The sequence below is a fragment of the Ochotona curzoniae genome, unplaced genomic scaffold (genome assembly GCF_017591425.1).
Source record: "Ochotona curzoniae isolate NIBS_2020 unplaced genomic scaffold, NIBS_Ocur_1.0 scaffold_2587, whole genome shotgun sequence".
NCBI lineage: Eukaryota > Metazoa > Chordata > Mammalia > Lagomorpha > Ochotonidae > Ochotona > Ochotona curzoniae.
Window position 1 is genome coordinate 9,447,506 of NW_024467096.1, and position 23,158 is coordinate 9,470,663.

Below are 23,158 nucleotides of genomic sequence, written 5' to 3' on the forward strand. Positions count from 1 at the left end.
TCTGTATTTGATATCTCATGGTCACTGTTGTAACATATGAAAAAATACGTGACATGTTATTATGTTCCGCTAGACCAAAAGAAAAGGAAAGAACAAGTACACATGTGTAACATGGGGATACTTCGAAAAGTTAGTGGGAAAAATTAGGTATACATCAAACTTTTTACCTTCACTCATTTGAATGAAAATGCAGTGTGAATTCTCATTTTCTCCAAAATATTGCTTCCTTGTGGAGGTTGAGATTTAAATTGTAGTTAGATTGTCTTAGCCTTTACTTCTTTTCTTTTTTTTTTTAAGATTTATTCATTTTTATTACAAAGTCAGATATACAGAGAGGAGGAGAGACAGAGAGGAAGATCTTCCGTCTGATGATTCACTCCCCAAGTGAGTACAACGGCCAGCTCTGCGCCAATCCGAAGCCGGGAACCAGGAAGCTTTTCTGGGTCTCCCACACAGGTGCAGGGTCCCAAAGCTTTGGGCCATTCTCGACTGCTTTCCCGGGCAACAAGCAGGAAGCTGGATGGGAAGTGGAGCTGCCGGGATTAGAACTGGCACCCATATGGGATTCTGGCGCATTCAAGGCGAGGACTTTAGGCGCTAGGCCACGCCTCCGGGCCCCCTTTACTTATTTTCATAAAAAAAAATTTTTGTATTTTTAATTATATAAAATAATTAAGAGCAGCTCCAATTAAACATTAAGTCATGGCATTTCTGTTTTCACTCTATGTATTAAAAATAACTGTCATGATTTATTGAAACAGCAAAAGTATTACATAAAATAAAACTACTGATCAAATTACCAGATATTATCTAAGCAAATGTGGCTTTCTGAATTAGTTTGTCAGTCATTTTCCTTTTTTGAATCGAAAAGCAATGGCTTTAAATGTCTGCTCACCTAACTAGATAGTTAGATAAGCTTTTCTTTCATTTGAGCCTTAGCATTCTGAGATCCTTAGGCTTGCCACATCTCTGGTGTGAAATCACAAAAGGGCCCACTGTGAAGTGTCTTTTCCTTTGGTAGCGTAAAACATTAACCAGTTCATCTGCAGGGTGTTCCTAAGCGCATACATGCCAGAACATGTTCATTCACTGACAGTAATGCATTCTGATTAGAATCCCTGGATTTGCAGTATAGTGATACCATGGATGATAATGGAATTACTGAGAGCCTGCCAGCAATTGCCCATTGTGTATTCATATTAGTGTTATTTTGTATTGTTATTGGGAGTACCAGGCAGGTTAGTGCCAAGCATCAATGCCAGGTTTAACACATTTAACTTCAGAGTAAACAAAACCTCTAGCCCTAGCCCGGAAACATATAAGTGCTTAATAAATTTTAGTTTCTTTTTCTGCCCTCTTAGTTTTTGACAATGAATCTGGTGTTTTTTTATGTAATAAAAGATTATTCTCTCCCCACTGCCTCTTTGTTAGGTAGGCTGGAAATAGTTCTATTTCTGCACACACATAATGGATCACTTTCAATTTGTGTTCTTTAGACAGTTCTCTATTTCTGTTCATGAATCTCCATGTATATAGAAGGAAAGTAGAAAAAGCTAAACTTGCATAAATCACTATATTGATGATTTTATCAGATCCTTCAGTGAACATTTATCTTCATTTTTGCTCTTCTGGATTCCGTCTGGGTCTTTGAACTTTATGTTCACAGCAAATTTATGAAAACATGTGAAGTAATTTTTGATGAGATTTGAATGCTGTTTTTGGAAGCGGAGTCTGTAATCATTGTAGCCCTGAGTCATACATCAGTTAGAATTGCTGATGGTTGAAATTGTTGTAGGAATGATCAAATAATGAAATGGGACTTAAAATGGTGATTTTTTTTATAACACGTGTTTACAAAATATACTTCAGCTGGCATATGACATACATGTATACTTGTACATATATATACATAATACACTTACAAACATAATTATAAATGTGTCACCAAATGAGCTATCAAGAGGAATATTTAAAATCAAGAAGGACTCATGTAGTGATGCATTATTAAATCAGTCTGACACTGTGGAGTTAGATATTGAGATGGAAAGAGAAGGTTGTTTTCATGTTTATACAATACCACTAGCTTGCAGTGTGTTATTACTTCTTCATTTGTTTATTGTATTTTGGAAACTCACCATAGTCTAGTAATTGGGCTAGGTAACAATTGCTTAGCCTTTCTGAGCCTCAGTGAACTTTAATGTCAAGCAATTCAATATAGAAAGCAATCACTTTTTTACTTTCTCTGAGGGTTTTTGTCATGGACTCTCTGCTTGCCTTCCACTAGACATGTCCTTATCCATGTGGCATTGAGTCTCCATTCATGCTGTATTTTCTTAGTTTTACTTTTCAAAAGTTGATTAATGCCACCATTGTATGAGAATACTTGAGAAGTTGTAGAAAAACAGAATTAAAACAGAAATTGATTTTAGTTCAAAAGAGGTTGAAATCCATGCATAGTTATTTCATAAAACTAATTTTTCATGAGTTTTTTGCAGGCCCTTTGTATCTTTAGTCCAGAAATCTCTATGGGGCTGGTGCGATGGATTATCAGGCTAATCCGCTACCTGCAGGAACTTGCGTGCCATATGGGCACCAGTACATGTCTCTGCTGCTTCACGTCCTATCCAGTTCCCTGGTTATGGTCTGGCAAAGCAGCAGATGGCCCAAATGCTTGGGATCCTGCACCTGCATGGGAGACCTGGAAAAACTCTGGTTTCTGGTTTCAGATTGGCTCAACTCTGGTGATCGAGGCCATTTGTGGAGTGAACCAGTGGGTGGAAGTTTTTTTTCTCTATTAATTTGGATTTCCAGTAAAAATAAATGAATCTTTAAAAAAAAAAAAAGAATTCTCTTTGACCATCAAATTTATGTGTTTGACCTTCATTTGGAACATGAAATTGAAAATATTCCACACTAAATTTGTCAGTTTACTCCCAAATTTCTTCCTCTTCTGTGGTAATGGCATCACTGTTTATCCTATGTAGAGCACTATTCATAGGTTCATGCATAAAGGCGATCTGACCGTAAAGTTATTTAATGAGAGTGAACACCTGGAATTGTTCTCACTGCCCTTGGACTCTATGGTTCACATTCCAAAGCACACAAACAATACTGACAGTATACCTCAGAGCAAGCATACTGCATCAAATATACAGTTACCCATTGGCCATCTACTACCGCTCAGAAACACGCCAAGATCAGTGGTTAATGCTGTGCACCGGGAGAGAGGACCTTTATTAGTTCAGAGAAGTGTGAACTCTGGGATTTGTTCTCCATTTTATACTGAGCAATGGGAGGTTATTTTGGAAGTAACAGGTTATTTACATATCTATTACATGACAAGAAAATCCTAGCTTAACATAGTTGCATATTTCAATTTTCCATTTTTACTGTCTTCCTGCATATATTGCTCTCTGTGCACCTGCATCCAGTAACTAATGGCAATTCTATATCCTAAACCATGGTCTCCATGAGCACTAAGCTTTCTAAGTCATAGTCATCTTTTCACTGATTTATTGTTGTTATGTTACCGCTTTGTTCATCCTTCTAGCCTCTCTTTTACAGTCTTTGCTGAGTTTTTAAAAACCTGGATCAGAGTATACTATCCTTAGACCTAAAACTTTTCAGTGACTGCATTATTTCTCACAAAAGTCGAAAGTAGGATGATTTCTGTCTTCCAAAATTAATGACAATATGTTTACTATTGAAAGGACATGATTATCACAAATCATATAATTGTAGATGATAATTGTTGCATAACTGTAACTTATTTAGAACCCAACTAAAATAGATTTGATTACTGGGTCTAGATTAGTAACAGCAAAGGAAGAAAAACTAATGCTGGTGTTTGGGTAAAGTAGCTGTTTTATTCACGTGATGGTGCACTTTTCTTTCTGGTAGTGTGCTTCAGGGTTGGTATAGGCAATAGGGACACGTGCGTTATTGAAGGATAAGTTTATGTGTGCTATTTAGCTTTTTTTTTTAAAAAAAAAATAACTATATATTTGAAATTCTACACCACTTTGCAAAGCTTGGAACATGAGTGGATCCAAATTGACCATTGTGTGAGTATTTGAAGAATTATGACAAAACGTTGCCTTGCATGCCTTTTCTACGTGTTCTGCGTGTTGTCTGCTGTCCCCACCCAGAGCTTTGCGGAAGACTTTGCTTCTTCTGCTATGGTCTTTAATATTTGTAACAACCTTGCTGTCTTCCTGCATATGCTTAGTCTGTAAACTCTAGCTAACTTTCAGTTATTTGAACTAACCAAAATCTCTTTTGCTCTTGAATCTGTCAGTTCTATTCTTACATGCAATGTTAGTATTTTTCGCTTTCTCACGTTTCCCTACCTACCTGATCCCTCTAGCTCATTCTTCCTTGCTTTCATTAGCACTCATTGTCTGTATTATGGCCATGAGGCAAGTAATTTTTGTACTTCTAGGAAATGTAATACCCATCTTTCATAGAGGAGTACTCATCTATATAAGTCATTAACTGTACAACTACTGATTAAAATCATTTGTTTTGAACCAATCAACTTCTGAGGGTATTGAACATAACTGCTGTAATTATGGATATATTATTTCCCATAGCACGAAGACTAGGGTATTGGTGAAAGATTAATGAAAGAAGGGAATACGTGAGGGCAGACAGGCAGTAAATATATGATGTAAATTTTGTATCCTACATTTTGTTGATACTTTTTTTAAACATAGATAGTCTTGAGTTACCTATACTGTGTGATTCTTAATATTTATATTATTGCTTTGTGTTACTGGTTATTAGGTATAACTTGGTGAAGTACATTTGGTAGGATGCACAAACATCTAAGGCTGTACTATTCATTATGATAACCGCTTGCTATGTGTAACTCTTGAGTACTTGAATGTGACTAGTCTTGTGCTTATAAAATATACAAATAATCTGAGGGCTTAACATTAACAAAATTAATGTGAAAGAGCTCAGTAATTTTTATTTTGATGAATTTTTGGAATTTTTTTGTTAAAGAAAGCATTATGAAAACAATTTAACCTATATTCTTTTTCTAAATGTGACTACTAAAAAAGTTAAAAATTTCCTATGTAGCTTGCTTGTAACTTGTATTTTATGACTATTAGGTAGTACTGCCCGAGGAATCTAATGCAGCATTTTTTTTCTCCTAGAATGTGGGGCAGGGAAATGGGGTAATTCGTGAAATGGGTAAATTGCCTTCAACAAGGAGATGCTAAGAAGTCTGTGATACTCTACACTGCTGCTTTCTTGGAAATCGATGTTCCCATCAAATTGGAATATCTAGACCATTTTAAAAAATAACATCACGAATACTTTTTGTGATCTTTTATAGTTTATATCTTTTGTTTTCTCTTGTGAATTTGTACTCTGGTAGCCACCATCTGTATTTTCTTTACGAGATTCTAGAACATGGTTTGATGTGTTTTCACTTAAGCAAGTGAAAGTTGATTAAATTCTCAAACCTGATTTTGCCTGATAGAGAGGGGATGTTGATGTGGACAGTAAATTATCTCACTGTCACTATTAAGTTCCAGAACTCTGAATTCCAAGATGCCAGTCCATTAAACAAATGAAGTATGCTTTGCCTAAACATTTATCTGTGGCATAATTAAGCTTAATTCTTGATACAAGAAAGGGAATTTGGGAAACTTAGAATTAAATTTACTCATTACTGAATTATTAATGGATATTAATTATTATTGCTTAAAGTTGAAAGTGATTTAATGTTTTTTGAGGTTTGTGGCACTGTCTATCCAACTGCTTTAACCACACATGAGATAAATGATTACTGCTGAAGAACGAAGTGAGTTGCTGAGGTAGCAAAACTGAGATTATATTTTAAGCCTTTTAACTTCTAGCGCAGTGTCCTTTCTATGCATTTCTGCTCAGGAGATAGTAGGGCCGAATGGTGGTGTGTAGAAATGGATGGTGAAAACTGGTTAAGTAAGGCGGCATCTGTACATATGTGAAGTTCAAGAAAAAGCCATCATTATTGTTTTGTGTGTATGAAGGCAGGTATGGATGAATGTGTGTGAAGGTCAAATTTCATGTAGTTTTGAGACTTGAGCATTTATAGATTTCAGTGCTTTGTTCATTTTCAGAAGGATTTAATGTTTAAAAAAAATCACGCATTATGTCTTTGTATTTCTTCCTCTTGTTGCAGAATACATAAACTTGTTGCTTACTAAACTTCATTTTTTAGAGTATTTATTTATTTTATTGTTTTATGAAACAGTTCTATAGGCTCAGGGATTTTCCATTTCCCCTCCAGATCTCCTCTCCCTCCACTGATTTCCCCTAAATTATTATTATAGTATATTCTTTCAAAAACAGTCACAGGCACAGTATATTCTGCTATTTAAATGTTTTCTAACATTGCAGGTATGGACAGTGATGGATAGTCCAACATCCAATTGTCAGGATCGTTTAACAGTTTCGTTTGGAGTCCTTCTCTATCACACAGTTATTATACATCCCCTTAAATGAAAAGCCATAAAACAAAATCAAGAAGAAAAATAGGAAATTTACCAGAACATGAAGTTAATGTGTTACTGAATGATTAATGTGTCTTTGAAGAAATGAAAAAGAAAATCAAAAAGCTTATTGAAGAAAACCATGCTATTGTATGACATGTGAGTCAGTGAAGTAATTAATAAGAAAAGAAAAACCTTTTTTTGAAGAAATGAAAATAAAACCAAAATATCAAGTTTACAACTAAATTGAATTGAAAGTATAACTTTCTTGCCCTTGCAGAGACATTTTGAAGTTTTTCTAGGTTATCCAGAAACATAGGTTTTCATCTATGCTTATTAAATTTATTAAATACTCATACATACATATTTACCACATATTCATAGAATAGATTTTGTTTCAACACAAATATTTCTTTTGACTACTGCCTTGACCAAATGGTGCATTATGGAATAACACTAAAACTGCAAGGACTTGGTTTTCATAACAAATGCTTGGGAGATAAACATGCTTACATTGACAATAAGATAATAAAGAATAAATAAATGTTATTTCAAAATTTTGAATACCAGAAACTTTTACTAAAGAGCTGTTTGCAACAGAGAAGAAAATGGATCCTTGCTCTTTTACTTTCGAAAATCATCAATTTAACTTTACTAAAATTTGTTTAAAAATAATTTAATATTTTCCTATTCCGATTTCCAATGTCCAAAGTAGTTCTAGTCCATGTTTGCATTTCCAGAAAATTAGTTAAGAGAAAGAATGTGGTTGGGTTTTAATCGCTATATCAGAAATGTAAAAAATAAAAAGTAGAATAACTTATTTTCTTGCAAGAGAGATGACATTTCCTCATAGTAAAATGAGAAATGAGGGGCCGTTGTGATCTGAATTATTACAGCAGGACACTGCGTCCAACTTGAGACAGATGACTCTGTTGGAAGGAATATGAATGAACTTAAAAAGTTTGTGGAAAGAAAAAACTGAAGATGTTTTAATTAAAAAAAAAACCCATGAGACCCATTTATACAAAGAATTTTCCGGTAATTCCCAGGAAATACAAATTATGAGAAAAAATTATCAATGTATTTAAAAATTTTTTTGGACAAACTTATTTCTTCATTGCCTTTTCCATGAACTTTCAACAATAAGGACTAAAATACATAGTTGAGTTGAAAACCAAAAAGGATAAATATCCAGGTACCAGAAATGAAGAGGGAACTTAAATTTCTGAAAATGAGCACTTCGTTTCTCTTGACTCAGTGGGGATTATCAGACCGAAATTGGGACAGTGGGCTTACCTCTTATGTAGGTTTGGATTGAGACCTTGGTCCTGTGTCAGACATGCCGGAATTTAGCATAGAATATCCCTTAAGAAATGGTGACAAGGATAGAATTCCCACCTGTTGAGCTGGTCTGAGAGATTGATGTCTGCCTAGATTGGTAAATGTATGTGCTGAGGAGGGAGCATGCAAATTAGTGATCAGTGTGAAGAACTAGCTGGACTAACTTCTGGATGAAGTCCAATATTCATCTCTGATCCTTGTCATATAGAAATAAATTCTAGCTTGAAAAATTAACATAGAAACTTTTCTGCAATTGGCTCAGTTTCTTTTTTATTTTTTATGAAACATTTTTTTTAAAGATTCATTCATTTTTATTACAAAGTCAGATATACAGAGAGGAGGAGAGACAGAGAGGAAGATCTTCCGTCCGATGATTCACTGCCCAAGTGAGTGCAACAGCCGGTGCTGTGCCAATCCGAAGCCAAGAACCAGGAACTTCTTCCAGGTCCTTCCACGCAGGTGCTGGGTCCCAAGCTTTGGGCTGTCCTTGACTGCTTTCCCAGGTCACAAGCAGGGAGCTGGAAGGGAAGTGGAGCTGCCGGGATTAGAATCGTCGCCCATATGGGATCCCGGGTGCATTCAAGGCGAGGACTTTAGCTGCTAGGCCACGGTGCCGGGCCCTATGAAACATTTTCATAGGCCCATGGATTTCCCTCCCAAGCTCCTCATTTCCCCTTCCCCCACTGATTTCCCTGTATTATTACAATAATATAGTCCTTTAAAATCAGTCAGAAGTACATCATTCTGCTATTTAAGTGTATCCTGACATTTTAGGTATTGATAATGCTGGAAAGTTCAGCACCCGACTGTCAAGATATACTTTACAGTTTAATTGCAAGTGCATCTTTTATTCAGGAGCAGAGATGCCTACTGCAGTGTCTTCACTTCTCAGTGATATTTGTCTGAAGAAGAGTGGATAAAAACTGTGGTACACCTTCTCAATGAAATACTACTTAGCCATTAAAAAGTATGAAATACTGTCATTTTCAACAGTAGAGACCTTTATGCTCAGTGCAATAAGCCAATCCCAAAAGGACAAATATCATATATTCTGTCTGATATAAAGCAACTGGATCAAGTTTTGAAAGTATTACAAAAAGCTAGTGCAAAACTTTCCTATGGCATTGCAAACACCTGTATCCTAAAGAAAATCCCACAGTCCAATAATTGAAGTCATAAGGATATCTCATCAAAAAGGAGCTCGAGACATACAAAGATAAAAATTACTCTCTCTCATTCTATATACTAGAATAGAAAACTTTGTGGGCAAAGCAGGCTAAACTCTCCCCTGTAATACTGGCATCTTATTTGAGGGTTAATGAAAACCTCCACTTCTGCATTTCTGATATAGCCTATGCTATTGCACTTGGGAATACAATGCGAAATGGCCCACATACTTGAGCCCCTGTCACCCACCTGTGAACCTGAATGCTGACGGTTGATATAATGTATTATAACACTGTATTTTCAATTCTAATCTACTGAAAAAAGCCTATGAATATCCATCTCTAACTTTGAGTGTCTTAGGTTTCAGGGTCTCAGTCTTGCAGCCATGAAACTATTCCAACATAGTCATTGTATAGATGAAACCCTAAGCTCAGAGAAACCAAAGTGATTTATTGATCAAGTGTGTCTTTGCTTCCTGTGTTGTCTTGGTAGATGCTTGTATATGATGATAGAGTCTACTGTGGCCTCATTCTTATGGATCTTGTAGTTATGGGAGGAAATTGGTACGTGTTAAACAATAAACAGAAGCAGAGATTTAATTACACATTGAGGTTCATTTTAGCATGTGGAGGAAAATGGTATGCTGGCCGAGAATATAGCTTAACTATGTATATGAGACAAATTTAGATCAAAGGCCCAGGTAAGCCCTCTATGAAGTGATACAAATTAAGCTGTGACTTGGATTCATTTTGGAAAGAAATCAATCCAGGCAGAGGGAAATGCGTGTGGAAAAGTCTTTAGGGCTGTGAATAGAAAAAACACATGTGCCTTAGAGCTTACTGAGCCGGGAGAGAGTAAATTGAGATGGTTATGGGATGCTAGGCAGGAGCCAGATGGTACAAAACTCTCCAGGCCATGCTAAAGGTTTGACGCTTTATTGTAAATGAAATGGGAAGCTATTAAAGGATTTAAACAGGAGAGTGGCATGATCCAATTTGTATTGTAAAATATTACCTCAGATGCAGTGGAATTTGGAAAGAAAAAATAATAAGAACCTTAATGAGGAGGTACCCTGGTTGAAGGAGGTGACGGGTTGGAGATGAGCAAATAGTTGTGATCAGATGTTAGATGCCCTGGCCCATGCATGTATCCCACTGCACTGCATGGCTTCCCTTGAACCTGCTATGGCTAATGAATGTGCTCCTGGAAACGTAACTGCTCTGTTGCAGGAAGTATTATTCATACTGGACTCATCTGCTTGACTAGCAGTTTTTCTTGGTGGACACAGTATTCTAGAAAAAAAAAGAATCCTATAATAATTACATTTTGCATGGTGACTTTTTTCTGAAGATGATTTAGAACTGTGATGTATGAGGGGATCATTTTGTCTTGTCACTTAGATGAACAAATCTCTTCTGGGATGCAGGAAAGTTTCAGGACAAATCCAATATATTTGTAACTTTTCTGACAGCAGGAACTGGCATGCTGTGCTCTTTAACATAATGTATGCTTTCATAGATTTCTGGTGCCAAGTGTGTGTGTGTGTGTGTGTGTGTGTGTGTGTCAAAGAGAGAGAGAAAGGAAGGGAGGGAGGGAGGGAGGGAGGAAGGAAGAAAGGAAGGAAGGAGAAAAGGAAGAAAGATTATTTTATGCTTAATAAGGTTTATTTGTTGTGGAAGATTTTCTGTGTGTGTGAATACGTTATACCCTGCACCTTCCTGTAGTTTTTTCTAGGAGGCAAAAAGCCATGTTCTCATCTCTCATTTAGTGCTTGCTCTTTATTTATTAATGGTACCTTCCTTGGCAGATTTCTGTAATTTTTTGTGGACTGGTAACAGTTAAGGAAAACAAAGCATGTAGTATCATGTTTTGTATTAACATTTGTCAACAAGTTAAAGAGTACATTGAATGACAGTTGATGATCAACAGTAAGAAGGTGCAAAAAGCAAAGGAACCTGGTTTCAACTCTGTGATTTAATGTGTGCACCAGTTTCCTAATCTAGGGAATGAAAGCCCGCGATATTGCTTACCTAAAAATCTGTAAGAAAGATTTTTCACATATTGTACCCAGGATATGCTCAGAGCCTGACACTTGCTAAATATGAAACCAACTCAGGAGTTTATTTGCTCATTGCTATTGATCCTAACCATGTCTGCAAGCTGACTCTACCAAGTATGGTTACTTCCAGTTATACATAATAATGCTTATTATAGTGTGCATTATTAGTTGTTCAGAACACCCGTCAGAAATAGGTCTATATTATCCAGATAATTTCGCAAGAAGTCAAGTGTCCATGAAGAGATAAAATTGCTTTCTGGATATCATGAAACAGATGGCCAGGATGTCTCAGGGATGCACAAATATCTGTTTTCATTTTAAAGAACACAGAGTAGAAAGATCATGATGTATGTTTGTGAGTTCTGGCTCTCAGGCTTGAGATGCACATCTATGGAGGCTTCCCTGCTACATGATGCTTTGCTAATGTGTCTGTAAAATATATTATGAGTTGGATCATCTGGGATGGATTTTCTGGCCTCAAAATCTTCATATTCTACAATTGCCTTCATGTCTAAAATATTTTGTAGTGTGCATTCTTGAGCTGCCAGTAAAGCCATGTTCATTATACATCTTATTTTGTTTTTTGAATTTATGGTACAATTATGTAGGGTCTGGGATTTCCCCCTCCAAATTCCCATCCCCTGATTGATTTTCCCCATATTGTTACAATAGTATAGTCCTTCATAACAAGTTATAATTCCATCATCTGCTATTTAAGTGTGCCCTGACATTGCTGGCACAGACAATGAATCCAAAAGGACAAATACCATATACTCTCTCTAATATAAGGAAATCTTCATGCAAATTAGATTTTTTTTGTTTTCTTTTCGTCACCCATGCACTGGTTATTCAGTGGTGTGTTTTTTTTTTGACTCTGTGATTTTTTTTTTAATCTTTGTTTTAACTTCATATCTGTTGTTGATCTTTTTTTGTGGCTTCTAACTTAAGGGAATGTATAGTGATGCAGTAATAGAGACTACCGCTTCCAGATGTGAAGATACAATGCAATATGCATCCCTACTTCCAAGTCAAAGATGGACTCCTAATGAAACTGTTGGACATACCTAGACAATGGAATGCTGGACTGTCTGACACATCTACTGCTGATTGTATGAGAAATATCAAGCAGTTGTGTTCCAGTGAGATTTAGCAGAGTGAGAGATACTTCCATCAAGGGATTTTTAGGAAGGCAAGAAACTATTTAACTCTTTAAGAATATCTGCATTAAACTTTTAGTGACAACATAGAATTTTGTTTTTATATAAGGCTCATTTTAGAGTCTAGTGGTGAGTTTAGAAGGGGAAGACTACAAATCCTGCTATAACTGAAATGAGCCCATACATCTGGCTGTCATTTGAGTGACTAAAATGTTAGTGTTGCCAAGGACTTAAGTCCCTAAGCTGGTATCTTTCTCTCCTTCCTCACTACCACTGTCTACGGGAGTCCTTTATTGCAGAGAATAACTTCCTATGTGACCCCACTGACAATTGCATCAGTTTTCTCAGATGAAGTTTTTTCTGTTTTTACCCATTTTAGCTTTCAAAATTTCATAATTTCATCTCCTGATTTAAGATCCCTCAAAGTCCCCCACTACCTAATGAATACAGTGTTTTCTGAAGTTTGTGGGGGAGAGAATGTCTTTTGGCATGTGAAAATTTCTGTTGAGTATCTCAGTTAAAATTGCAAGCTATAATATGTGCATAATTTGCAGAGTAATCTATGCATATGACTTAGACATAATCATCGTGTGTATTTGAATGTGTTTGTATAAACTGTAGATTTAAATTTTAACAGATATAAAATTATAATCAAAAAAAGTTTGAAGATGCTTGATTTGAAGGATAAAGTAAAACTTATTTTGGGCTTCTTCAGGACCTCAAATGCTCCCAGCTTTGTATCCTTTCTGTGTCCCATCCAGCCGTTGCATCTGCCCCCTTTTGTTTCCACAACATGGAATCTGCTTGCCCAGCCCATGTACATGCTGAGCACATGTGTGCTGTTGCTCCTGCTGAAGCTAATCAAAGCAAAATCCTCTAGTCTATTCTAGGCTCAATCTAAAATGCTGCTTAATCTTCAAAGCCTTTCTTAACTGCTTTTTAACCCAGAACCCACGATCCCAGGTAAAATTAGCATCCCCACTCTGTTATTCTGTGGCATTTTGTTTGTTCCTATGTGACAGTGCTTTTCATGTTCACTGCTATAATGATGAGGGGTGTGTGTGTGTGTGTGTGTGTGTGTGTCTCCCTGATGAGGCCGTGGGTGCCTTCAAGGCAGGAATTACATCTTACTCATCTTTGTACCCAGCACCTAGAGCTTGTCGGAAGTCAATAAATGGTGTTTGAGTTATTTTAAATTTTCATGAGCATGTTACAGGGAAGCGTCTAGGAGGGGGTAAAATTGGCTCCGTACAAAACTCCCATCCCTACTGGCATTTCACATCTGAGCTCAGTTTTTCCATACTGCTTCTCTTGTCTGTCCAGCTCAGACAACCCCAGTGAAGAGGATACTCCAAAAAAGCCTGTCTTCTTTTTCCATTCAGTTTTAAATCAGCATGAAGGTGAAGGATTGCCCATCTCAAGGTCACTTGATTGCTGTTAAAATGTGAGGCATCTTGGGGCTTTGGAGACTGCAGTTTATGGAGCATGCTGCTGTGCTTGTCAGACTGTGTTCATCGTGGAAGGGGAAGAGAGGAAACACTGTAGGCTGGAGGCGTTATATGAAAAGGCTGTAAACAGCTCCTGTGAAAGTCATAGGTGACAGTGGAAAATGCCAGACAGGACTTCTCTCATTCTTTTCTTCAATATAGCAAAAGCTCCTTGCTTACTCTGTGTCTGTTGCTGTGTTAGCTGCTTGAAAAAAGTGATGAATTATTCAAGGTCATTGACCTTGAGGAGCTTATGCTTCAGGAGCAGGGACAGATACATGAGCAAGCAGCTGTAACCTAACGGGGTGAGTCTTCTTCTAAGCTGTGGACCATGGAACACTGGAGAAGGGTGGATTAATTTTGTGAGGGGTGTCAGTGAAAACCCTCTAGGACAGAAGAGGAAGACAAGAGTTGTAGTTCAGACATAGGTAACTACAGAAGCAAGGGTCTAGAAAAAAGATAGGATATTGTATTTGTAAAGGAACTTGTTGTGAATATTTTAAGCTTCGCAGGCTGTGCGGTCTCTAGTACTGCTACTCATCACTGCCGTTGCATGAAGGCTGCCACAGTCAGTGAGCAAATGAATGGGCAAGCCTGTGTTCCCGTAAAGCTTTACTAACGAAATCTGTCAGACGGAAGTTTACAGAGTCTTCACCTAAAGCGCAGATCTTCAGAGTCTCAACTATAATTGCTCCTAGCTGTTGGAAGGGTTGGGAAGTCTTTGCATTGCTGATTTCTGAGCATGGAATGCTCCTCCGATAGTCATTCCTGACAGTCTCTTCATGCTTGTCCATCTGAACACTGTGATCCTTTTGACACACTCATCTTCTATGTACTCTGCCCTTTTTATTGCTCTAATCCTCATTATGCTACTTATATGAAAAACTTAATCATGTGCATGCTTGTCTGCTTATTTTGTCTTTTTTGCTAGGATATCAATTGTGTACTTTATTCTGATATCAGTGATATTCTAGAGTTGGTTATGCTCATTTTTTTCCACCTCTACCTCTGAATCTCATGATTCCAACTTATAATATATAGTAAGAATATTCACATGGGAGGGGAACCCTTGGAATTCAAGTTTTGGGTTTTGTTTTTTTTTTTCTATTTTGGGGGGAAGTGAACTGGTTTACCAGCATGTAACTGGTTCTTCCCTATGACTAGAAGAATAATTGCCACAAAATATGACTCTCAATGTATTTTACGATAAAACATGCCACGCATATTTATTTATTGAGAGAATTAAACATGTACAGATGCAGAATCCTTTTGGGATTATCCACATTTCCTGAGCAGATGCGTGGAAACTTTTGTTAGTATCCATCAATTTTCTTTAAAAGATTGGGAGATTGAAGACATCCATGACGTTAGGACTCTTTATTCAACAGGACCGATTCTTCTAGGGTACCGTAACACAATGTCAGCATTGTATTTCTGTCCTGCAAAACACTGTTCTGGGTCTTCATACTATAGCTTATTGAGTGAAAGAGAAAAATCTCAGACATGCTGGTCTTTTAAAGTGGCTCTTTTCCTTAAAATCATTCACTTATTTGAGAGGCAGAGAGAAAAAGAGCTTTCATGCTGCTTCACAATCCATGCTTAACCGGTTCACAGGGAACTTTACATTTTGAGGGTGCCTGGTAAATCTCGTCTTTAATTCCATATCCTAAGCAGAAACTAAGGGATTATAAATTTGAAACCATACTTAATGAAGCATTGGATAACTCAAACTTTACAAGACAACAGAGTAAAAGAGGAGTTTACATCCTCTCAGAATGTCATGGGACTTACAGATATCCATGTCCTTCATGGGTGCTGTGACCTGTAGCTTATGTTTTTCTTGCTTGATGAGATCCAGTGTAGGAAGCTCATTCTTCCCTGAGGCAACTTGTCTTCTCCTTCACAGAAAGTTGCTTTTATCTGTTTCCCTGCGACTTTCACCCACCTACTCTGGTTCTGACCCTTTGGAATCCCTCAGAAAAAAATTGGCTTCTTTTTACTGGTGTTGGCTCTCAAGAATGAGAAGACACCTTTACATTCCTTTGAGTCTTCCCTTCTCTGGGCTGCATGTCAACTGTTCATTCAGCCATTCTTCGTATGACAGTCCTTTCAGCCCTCTTTATTTGGTTCCCTTTTACATGGACATGTTCCAGTTTTGCCATTGTCCTTATTAAAGTGACTGAAATTGGTTTGGACTATTCTAGGCTCCTAAGCTAGATCTGTTTCTTTGTGTGTAGCTCTGTAACTTGAAGTAAGCAATTTAGTTCTTTCAATCTCGATAATCTCATCTGAAAAATGAGAAGTCTCTTATGTTCAGTTGTTGGCAGTTGTAGTAGAATAATCAGAACCTTAGTAGAATAATCAGGAGAATGTTTGGTACAAAGTACATGCGTTCTAAATATGGTCATCTTAATAAATTCCATTAATTCTCCAACTATGGTATCATTAGTATAGTTCTCATCATAGATTGCACTCTGTATGAAGACATGTTCCCTAAATTTGAGTACAGATGTTCAATAGCCTGGCCCTAAGTAAATACAATTCAATTTCAGTATCTGTCTCTGTTAATGTGTCCTATATACAGATTCTCATAGCCATCTTTATTTATCACTCTTTTTACTCTTGTAAGTGATGCAGTACTAGGTTCTCTTTATCCTGCTTTATCTGCCTTCTGCCTTTTGCTCTCAATCCAACGTTTCCTCTCTCCTTCCTTTCTTCCTCCCTCTCTCTGTCTTTCCTTTCTTTTTCTTTCATTCTTTCTCCCTTTTTTCTTTTCTCCCCCCCCTTTTAATTCCTATTCAGATCCCTATAGCCACCTTTCCTTATCACTGCCACATTGTAGTACATGATGCAGTTCTAGATCCTTTGTATTCTTCATTTTAACCTGTCTTCTCTGCTTTCTTGCTCTCCTATTTCCAGTTTGAATGACATGAGGATTTGGCTTGATATACTGCTTTGGAAAGGACAGGACAATATCTTTTCAGTATATAAGATATGAATTCTTCCCTATGTCTATCCCTATGTCTTCCTATATGTCTATCAGTTGGCTGACTTTGGGAAAATATTTTCCCTACATGCCTTTGGGAGTTTTGCTTGTTATTTTAATCCTTGAACATGCTAAAGAGAGATCTTCCTTTTCTGCAATCTACTGTTCATCCTGAGATGTGGATCAAGGGCCCCATGACTGTATGTCTCTCTGCGTTTCCATTGTATATCTAGGTAGCTGCTTGATGCCAGTATATGTTGACAGGAGGAATGCCAGGTTAGTTCCTGCAGGTGTGGGCTATTGTGAGTGGCTTTTGAGTCAAGCCTTGTGTTGGAATTTCCCTGTTGTCCTAGAGAGAAGCAGGGTTAGACATGAGCTCCTACCATTTGCCTTCTTTTTCACTCTACATCCTTGAATATAACGTTTATTTAAAATTTTGAATGGAATTATTTTTAAAAAACCCTTTTATTTTACAAGTATTTTTCATTTTCAACGAGATTACGTTGTTACAGAATTTCTATATATTTTATACTCAGTTTTCCTCATTAACATCGTACATTGGTATAGTACATTTGATGTCACTTTCAAAAATCAGTATCAGCGTATTATGGTTAGTAAGTGTCTATGTTTGATTCCGATTTCCTTCGTTTCTACATAATACTAGTTTCACTTCCAGGATTTTATCTAGAATTCCACATTTTGTTTTGCTGTTAGGTCTTTGTAGCCCCCTTTTTTCTGTGACAACCTTAACAGTTCTGAGGACTACTGAAAGTATTGTTTCAGTATTTTGTAGAGTGACCTCCAGTTGGGATTTTCTGGTGTTTTTTTCATGGTCAGAATGGGTTTTTTTCCCAGGAAGATTTCAGAGGTCAAGTGTCATTCTCATTAGAGCATATGGGGGAATACTGTCAGCATGATTTAGGAAGAATGAGGCTACCCATGTCCACCTGGCTGAGATTATGTTTGCTAGCCAGCTTTTTCCTGCCTCCCTTCTTGGACTCTGCAAGGAAGTCTCTGTGCGCAGACAACAGAAGCTCTGTTCTTGTTCACCTCAGTCTTAAAAGCTGTTATCTTTTCCCCATCAGTTATTTATGGATCAAGCATTCTTCCCTTGTTTCAATTTGACATCCCTTAGGGCTTTGTCATCTTAATCCAGCTAGAAATAAGAAGAGAATGTGGAGGAGAATGTTTGCTTTTAAAAGGCATGGCCTGAAAATGGCACACATCACTTCCACTTACATTCCATATGACACCCATTCATCTGCCAAGCCTAACTGCAAGGAAGCCTAGGACATATGGTCTAGCTGGGTGCCCAGGAAAAAAGAGGAAATGGGTTTGAGTGAAATGTTAGCAGTATTTGCCACACTACTTTACAGCACAAAAGGTAACAAACCAATTTGATCTAATAATGTAATGATTATTCTATTTTAAAAAGACTAAATGAAATAACTTCATTTTAGAATTTAAGGGAGCTAAACAAAAGGAAAAAGCAGCTTAATACAAAACTTGCACCGTTGAATGTTTTTAGTAACTCACTGTTGATCTGTGAACATATGCTGAGAACAGGTACCTGTGTGTCAGCCTTTGAGAAGCACTGCCCTATATTCTGCCTGTTCCAGACTGCATCATCCCCAGACTCAGCCATGTTTTTGTCTGGAATGCCCTGCCTCTGGTTCCCTGCCTATGAGGAATCCTCCTCATCCTACAAGTCACAGACAGAATCTGTCACTTGCCCTTTGATTTTATCACACAGCGCTGCTTCACTCCTTTATATAAGAGCTACACCACACTAGTGTGAGGTACAGATATGCTTTGTGAATTAGACTGGGTGAGCCTCAAGGGTAGGGAAAGTTTTGTTGGTCTCAGGTTCCCAAGCATAGCTTGGCAAATAACATGTGTGCCTATTAAAGTACCTGATATTCTACCTGCATTGATAACAAAATATATTTTTAGCCTCTTTCGTTAAAGTACAGCAAAACATGTTCCTTGGTTTGGTCAGTTAGGAGAGCCACACATTACTGAAGGTGGTCATTTTGCAATGATTGTGGGAGGGTAGGTAGGGTGTGTAGATGGTGACGGGGCTTCAGCATGCCAGGCAGGCTGTATAGATAGCTTCCTGTGAGCATCTTAGATAAGGGCCTTTATTTGATCTCCTTTGAAGCTTCTGTAACACAGGATGTTCACTTTCATAGATCATCATGTAATTAATCCTGACTCTGAGTTTACTGCAGCCCTTGTCCCAGCAGTGAGGGTTGTTACAAAAATCTGATTGTCATTATACTGAATAGGAGTTACCAACCTGTGTTCCCAGAGCCCAAACAGGGAGATACTCTCATAGTGGTGAAAGAAGTCTTTGATTGCAGGTACAGAAAGAGAAGCATGGAGAAAACAATCATTTGCAGGCTTTAATGACTAAGCTGCCATGCAGCTCATTACCAAAAATGTATTACTTCTTAAAGTGACCTAATCAAATATACTGGAGATTACATATGAATGTCAGAAGGTTGTCTTGTTTTGTCATTTTTGATCCTCTACTCTTTGCTCATTGTTATCTACTTCATTGGCTTATGAGCTCACTTAACTAAAACAGGTAACGGGAGAGTCTGTTCTCAGAATACTCCAACTCACACTGTTTCTTTAATTTTCTTAGTTGAAAATTAGACCTTAGTTAGGATTTATATTTTTAGAGGGGTTTCTTGTTCATAATGTTACATCAGTATTCACTGGAAAATTCTTGGTGTTTCCAGTTAGAATATGAATTGATTTTAGCTTTATGAAAATACAAAAATGGAGGCTCAGGTACTAAATGAATTGCTGTGGACCACACAATATGTGTAGTTTCAAGCTGGGTCTTCTGACTTTACATGGAGAACTGAGTGTGTTCCATCAGAAGGTACCTGCCAGCCCGGTGGCCTGGAGCGAGAGACTGGCCCGGAGCTGCTTGCCATGAGATTACCTCGTTAAGTGCTTCTCCTGCATGTTCTAGCCGGTGGACTAGGATGCAGCAGGGAAAGTGAACTGGTACCTGGATTGATACCACTACTCGGGGTAGAAGATTCTAATGAACTCAGACTGCCCACAGAACCACAGAACAATCCTGAACATCATCTAGTTTAATTCTACATTGCATTGATAAGTGACTCCACAAATTAAATGAACTGAATTTATTGAACTCATATGTTCATACTTAAAAATTAATGGGAAATGTACATTGTGAAGAATTTTTATGCATGAATTTCAAAACTGGTGTGCATTATAATATACTTTTTTCCTATTTTTTCACCACACCCTTTCTGAGATGGCTTTACACATAACTATTTCTCAGAATACCTGATTTCCATTTTGGTTCTTTTTTCATTGTCCTGTATTCATGTCAATTTTTGGCACTCCCTTTGCTTATTAGTACCACTTTTGAAAACATGTATTGATGGCATCTTATCCCCAAATGTATATCAGTTCATATGTGCAGAGGCATAATTCTAAACATTTGTTATAGGGAGCAGCCCATTCTCAAAATGCCAAAGACATTAATCCCTTAAGAAAAAATATAATTTATATGGGCGCCGGTTCTAATCCCGGCAGCTCCACTTCCCAGCCAGCTCCCTGCTTGTGGCCTGGGAAAGCAGTCAAGGACGGCCCAAAGCTTTGGGACCCTGCACCCGCGTGTTGGATACCCGGAAGAGATTCCTGGATCCTGGCTTCGGATTAGCATAGCACCGGCCATTGCTCTCACTTGGGGAGTGAATCATTGGATGGAAGATCTTCCTCTCTGTCTCTCCTCCTCTCTATATATCTGACTTTCCAATCAATCAATCAATCAATCAATAAAAAGAAAAATGTAATTTAGATCAAAATATCAATAAATATGTTCAACTTAACACATAATATTCAGCCTATTTTCCGATAGTATAAAGAAACACTTAAAAATAAGCATTGGTTGAACAGGTGAATGAAGAAAGAGATTGACTTGAAAAAGTTCTGTAATTGTTGCTGATTTTGCAATCATGTGATTTCTAGTTTTATCTCAATTTTTATCACTACAATCAACTTTTTTCTTTGTCTTATCATTTGTATGGAAAATTCGGTGTATAACACAAGAATAAATTTTTACCCAACACTAGAGACAGAAAAATACTGCATCTTGTGGAAGCTAGATTGGTGCTGGCAGCTAGCAGCACCTTTGTGAGAAAGCTTTAAATATTCATATTAGCTGATGTATAAAATTCTAAATGTGTAGGCAGGTGTTTACCCTAGTGATTAAGATCATGCTTGGGATGCCAGGATCCTAAATCAGAGGGGGTGTGTGTGTTTGAGTGCCAGTTCCACTCTCAATTCCAATAGTCTTGCTAGTGTGTATCCTGAGAAATAGCAGGTGACGGCTCAGATACTTAGGTCACTGCAAACCACATAGGAAACCTCAACTAGGTTCCAAGTTCCTGGCTTCCACATACCCCAGTCATGGTCATTGTGGGGAGCAGGATGCTGAAGCCGTTCCCAGATTAGGAAAGCTGGGATAAGGAAGATGCAAGATGGCGGCTGGCCCAGGACCAGGAGGTGGGGTCGGTCTCACCAGCAGGTAAACAGGAAGTCACAGGGATAGGCTGATGCTCTCGCTATGATTACTGGCCTATCAGGTAGCGCCAAGTGGACCCACGGGGAGAAGTGATTGGTGGAGAACGATATAGAAGTAGCCGGTAAAAGCTAGGCAAGGGAACGGAAGGACAGGATGGATGGATGGACGGATGGATGGATGGATGAACGACAGGACAACTGTGATAGACAGACAGACGAAGACAGACAAGAAAGACTGGGGGACAGGAAGAAAGGTGGTGGAAAGGAGACGAGGAAAGTACGGGAAGAACGGAGCAAGGGTGGCGGAAAGAGGGCCGGCCACAGAAGTGGGGAGGAAAGCTTAGACCAGTGGGGACAGGAGCAGTGGAGAGAAGAATTTAAACATGGCCGCTTTTGGCAATAAGGGGTCTGGTTGCGGTTCCAGTTTTTCCCAGACAGTCAAGAGCGTGCCTCATTGTTTTAATGTCGCCTCTGCTGGGCGGTGGCGGCAGGTTATGGCAGGCATTTTTATAATGATCTAGCAAATGTAAGCTCCTTTGTTTGCAGGTATGTAGTTTTTTTTTTTTTCAATGAGGACTACTTAATGCTACTTGTCGTCTAAAGCAGAGAATGCATGTCTTAATTAAATTATTTTTCTTGAAGGGATTACATTTAGAGTGCCAGGACTTCTCTTTGATGAGGTATTTGTCAGTGAAGGCAAAGTCTGCTGTTCTATATACTTTCAAGTGACAATTATGCTGTTGCTGGTTATTCTTGCCTACTGGACTTAATCAGAATTTCAGTACCAAGAACTTCCAATACACATTTGACATCCAGTAGAAATAGAAATCATTTAGGACTTTATTGTGACGGCTAGAAGCTTAGAGATTAAAATAGCGTTTTGGTGCAGTGACTCCGGATTGAGACCACAAACTCAGTGGAGTCTTGTATTCAGACAGCAGATGCATAAGGGTGGTAAAGAACTCACTTTTTAGCATTCCCCTGCCTCTGTATTTTCCAAATGATAATTAGCTTTTGTTTATTTGCATTTGGTTCCCTGCTGGATAATATTATGGCTTTGCCTGTAGAAGGAAGGAAAGTATACATAGATGACTGAAACACCCCCTTGTAAATACTTATTTCAGTATTTATGTGCTATTGACATTTGTGTTTTTACTTACAGAATGTTTCCACAAAAGTGTCTTCTTATAAAGAAAGTCAGAATGTTAATAATTATTTCATTTTGTTTTGCAGAACCCCAGCTGAAAGGAATTGTGACAAGGTTATTCAGCCAGCAGGGATATTTCCTGCAGATGCACCCAGATGGTACCATTGATGGGACCAAGGACGAAAACAGCGACTACAGTAAGGAAAATTAGTTTGCAATACAATTACAAATCAGATGTGTGGCCCAGCATAGTTCAGTTTTAAGGCATGGACGGGTTGTCTTTTTTACTGTTTCACTATTAGGATAAGCCAGTGTTTTTTCCTTTATCCTTGGCATGATTCACTAGAGCAAAGTGGCTGGATGGGAGAGAGATTAACTGGTCATTGGATAAAATATCTTCTCAATATAGTGATTTTAGTCAAGATGATGTTGCCTGCTCATAGGAACAATATTAGTGTCAATACAAAAATGCTACGTATCGTAATAGTTCTTCAACATAGTTTCTGAGAGAAAAATTACTGCTAAAGTAAACATTGAATGTTGGCATGTACATATTATAAATTACTTCTTTTTAATTAAGGATAAAATTAATGATTTTAAAGAGCAGTGTATTTAAATATCATGGTGATATTTTATAGTGTATGTAATAACTAAAAATAAAAGTGGAAGACCTGAAATAGATTTAAATTTTTTTGTCAAATAAAAAGTTCCACACAGTAAAAAGTTAACAGTAATCCCACAAGAAATATTGCTCAAC

At 37.7% G+C, this 23,158-nt stretch overlaps 1 protein-coding gene across 3 annotated transcripts in view; it reads left to right on the forward strand.

The window, feature by feature from the left end:
- The window catches only part of FGF12 (fibroblast growth factor 12), a 527,052-nt gene that overhangs the window by 317,802 nt on the left and 186,092 nt on the right, over positions 1–23,158 (forward strand). For all 3 annotated transcript variants that reach the window (XM_041002928.1, XM_041002927.1, XM_041002926.1), the window contains one exon: positions 22,488–22,598. In XM_041002928.1, the coding sequence (XP_040858862.1) occupies positions 22,488–22,598 (111 nt within the window). The remainder of the gene's footprint in view (positions 1–22,487; positions 22,599–23,158) is intronic.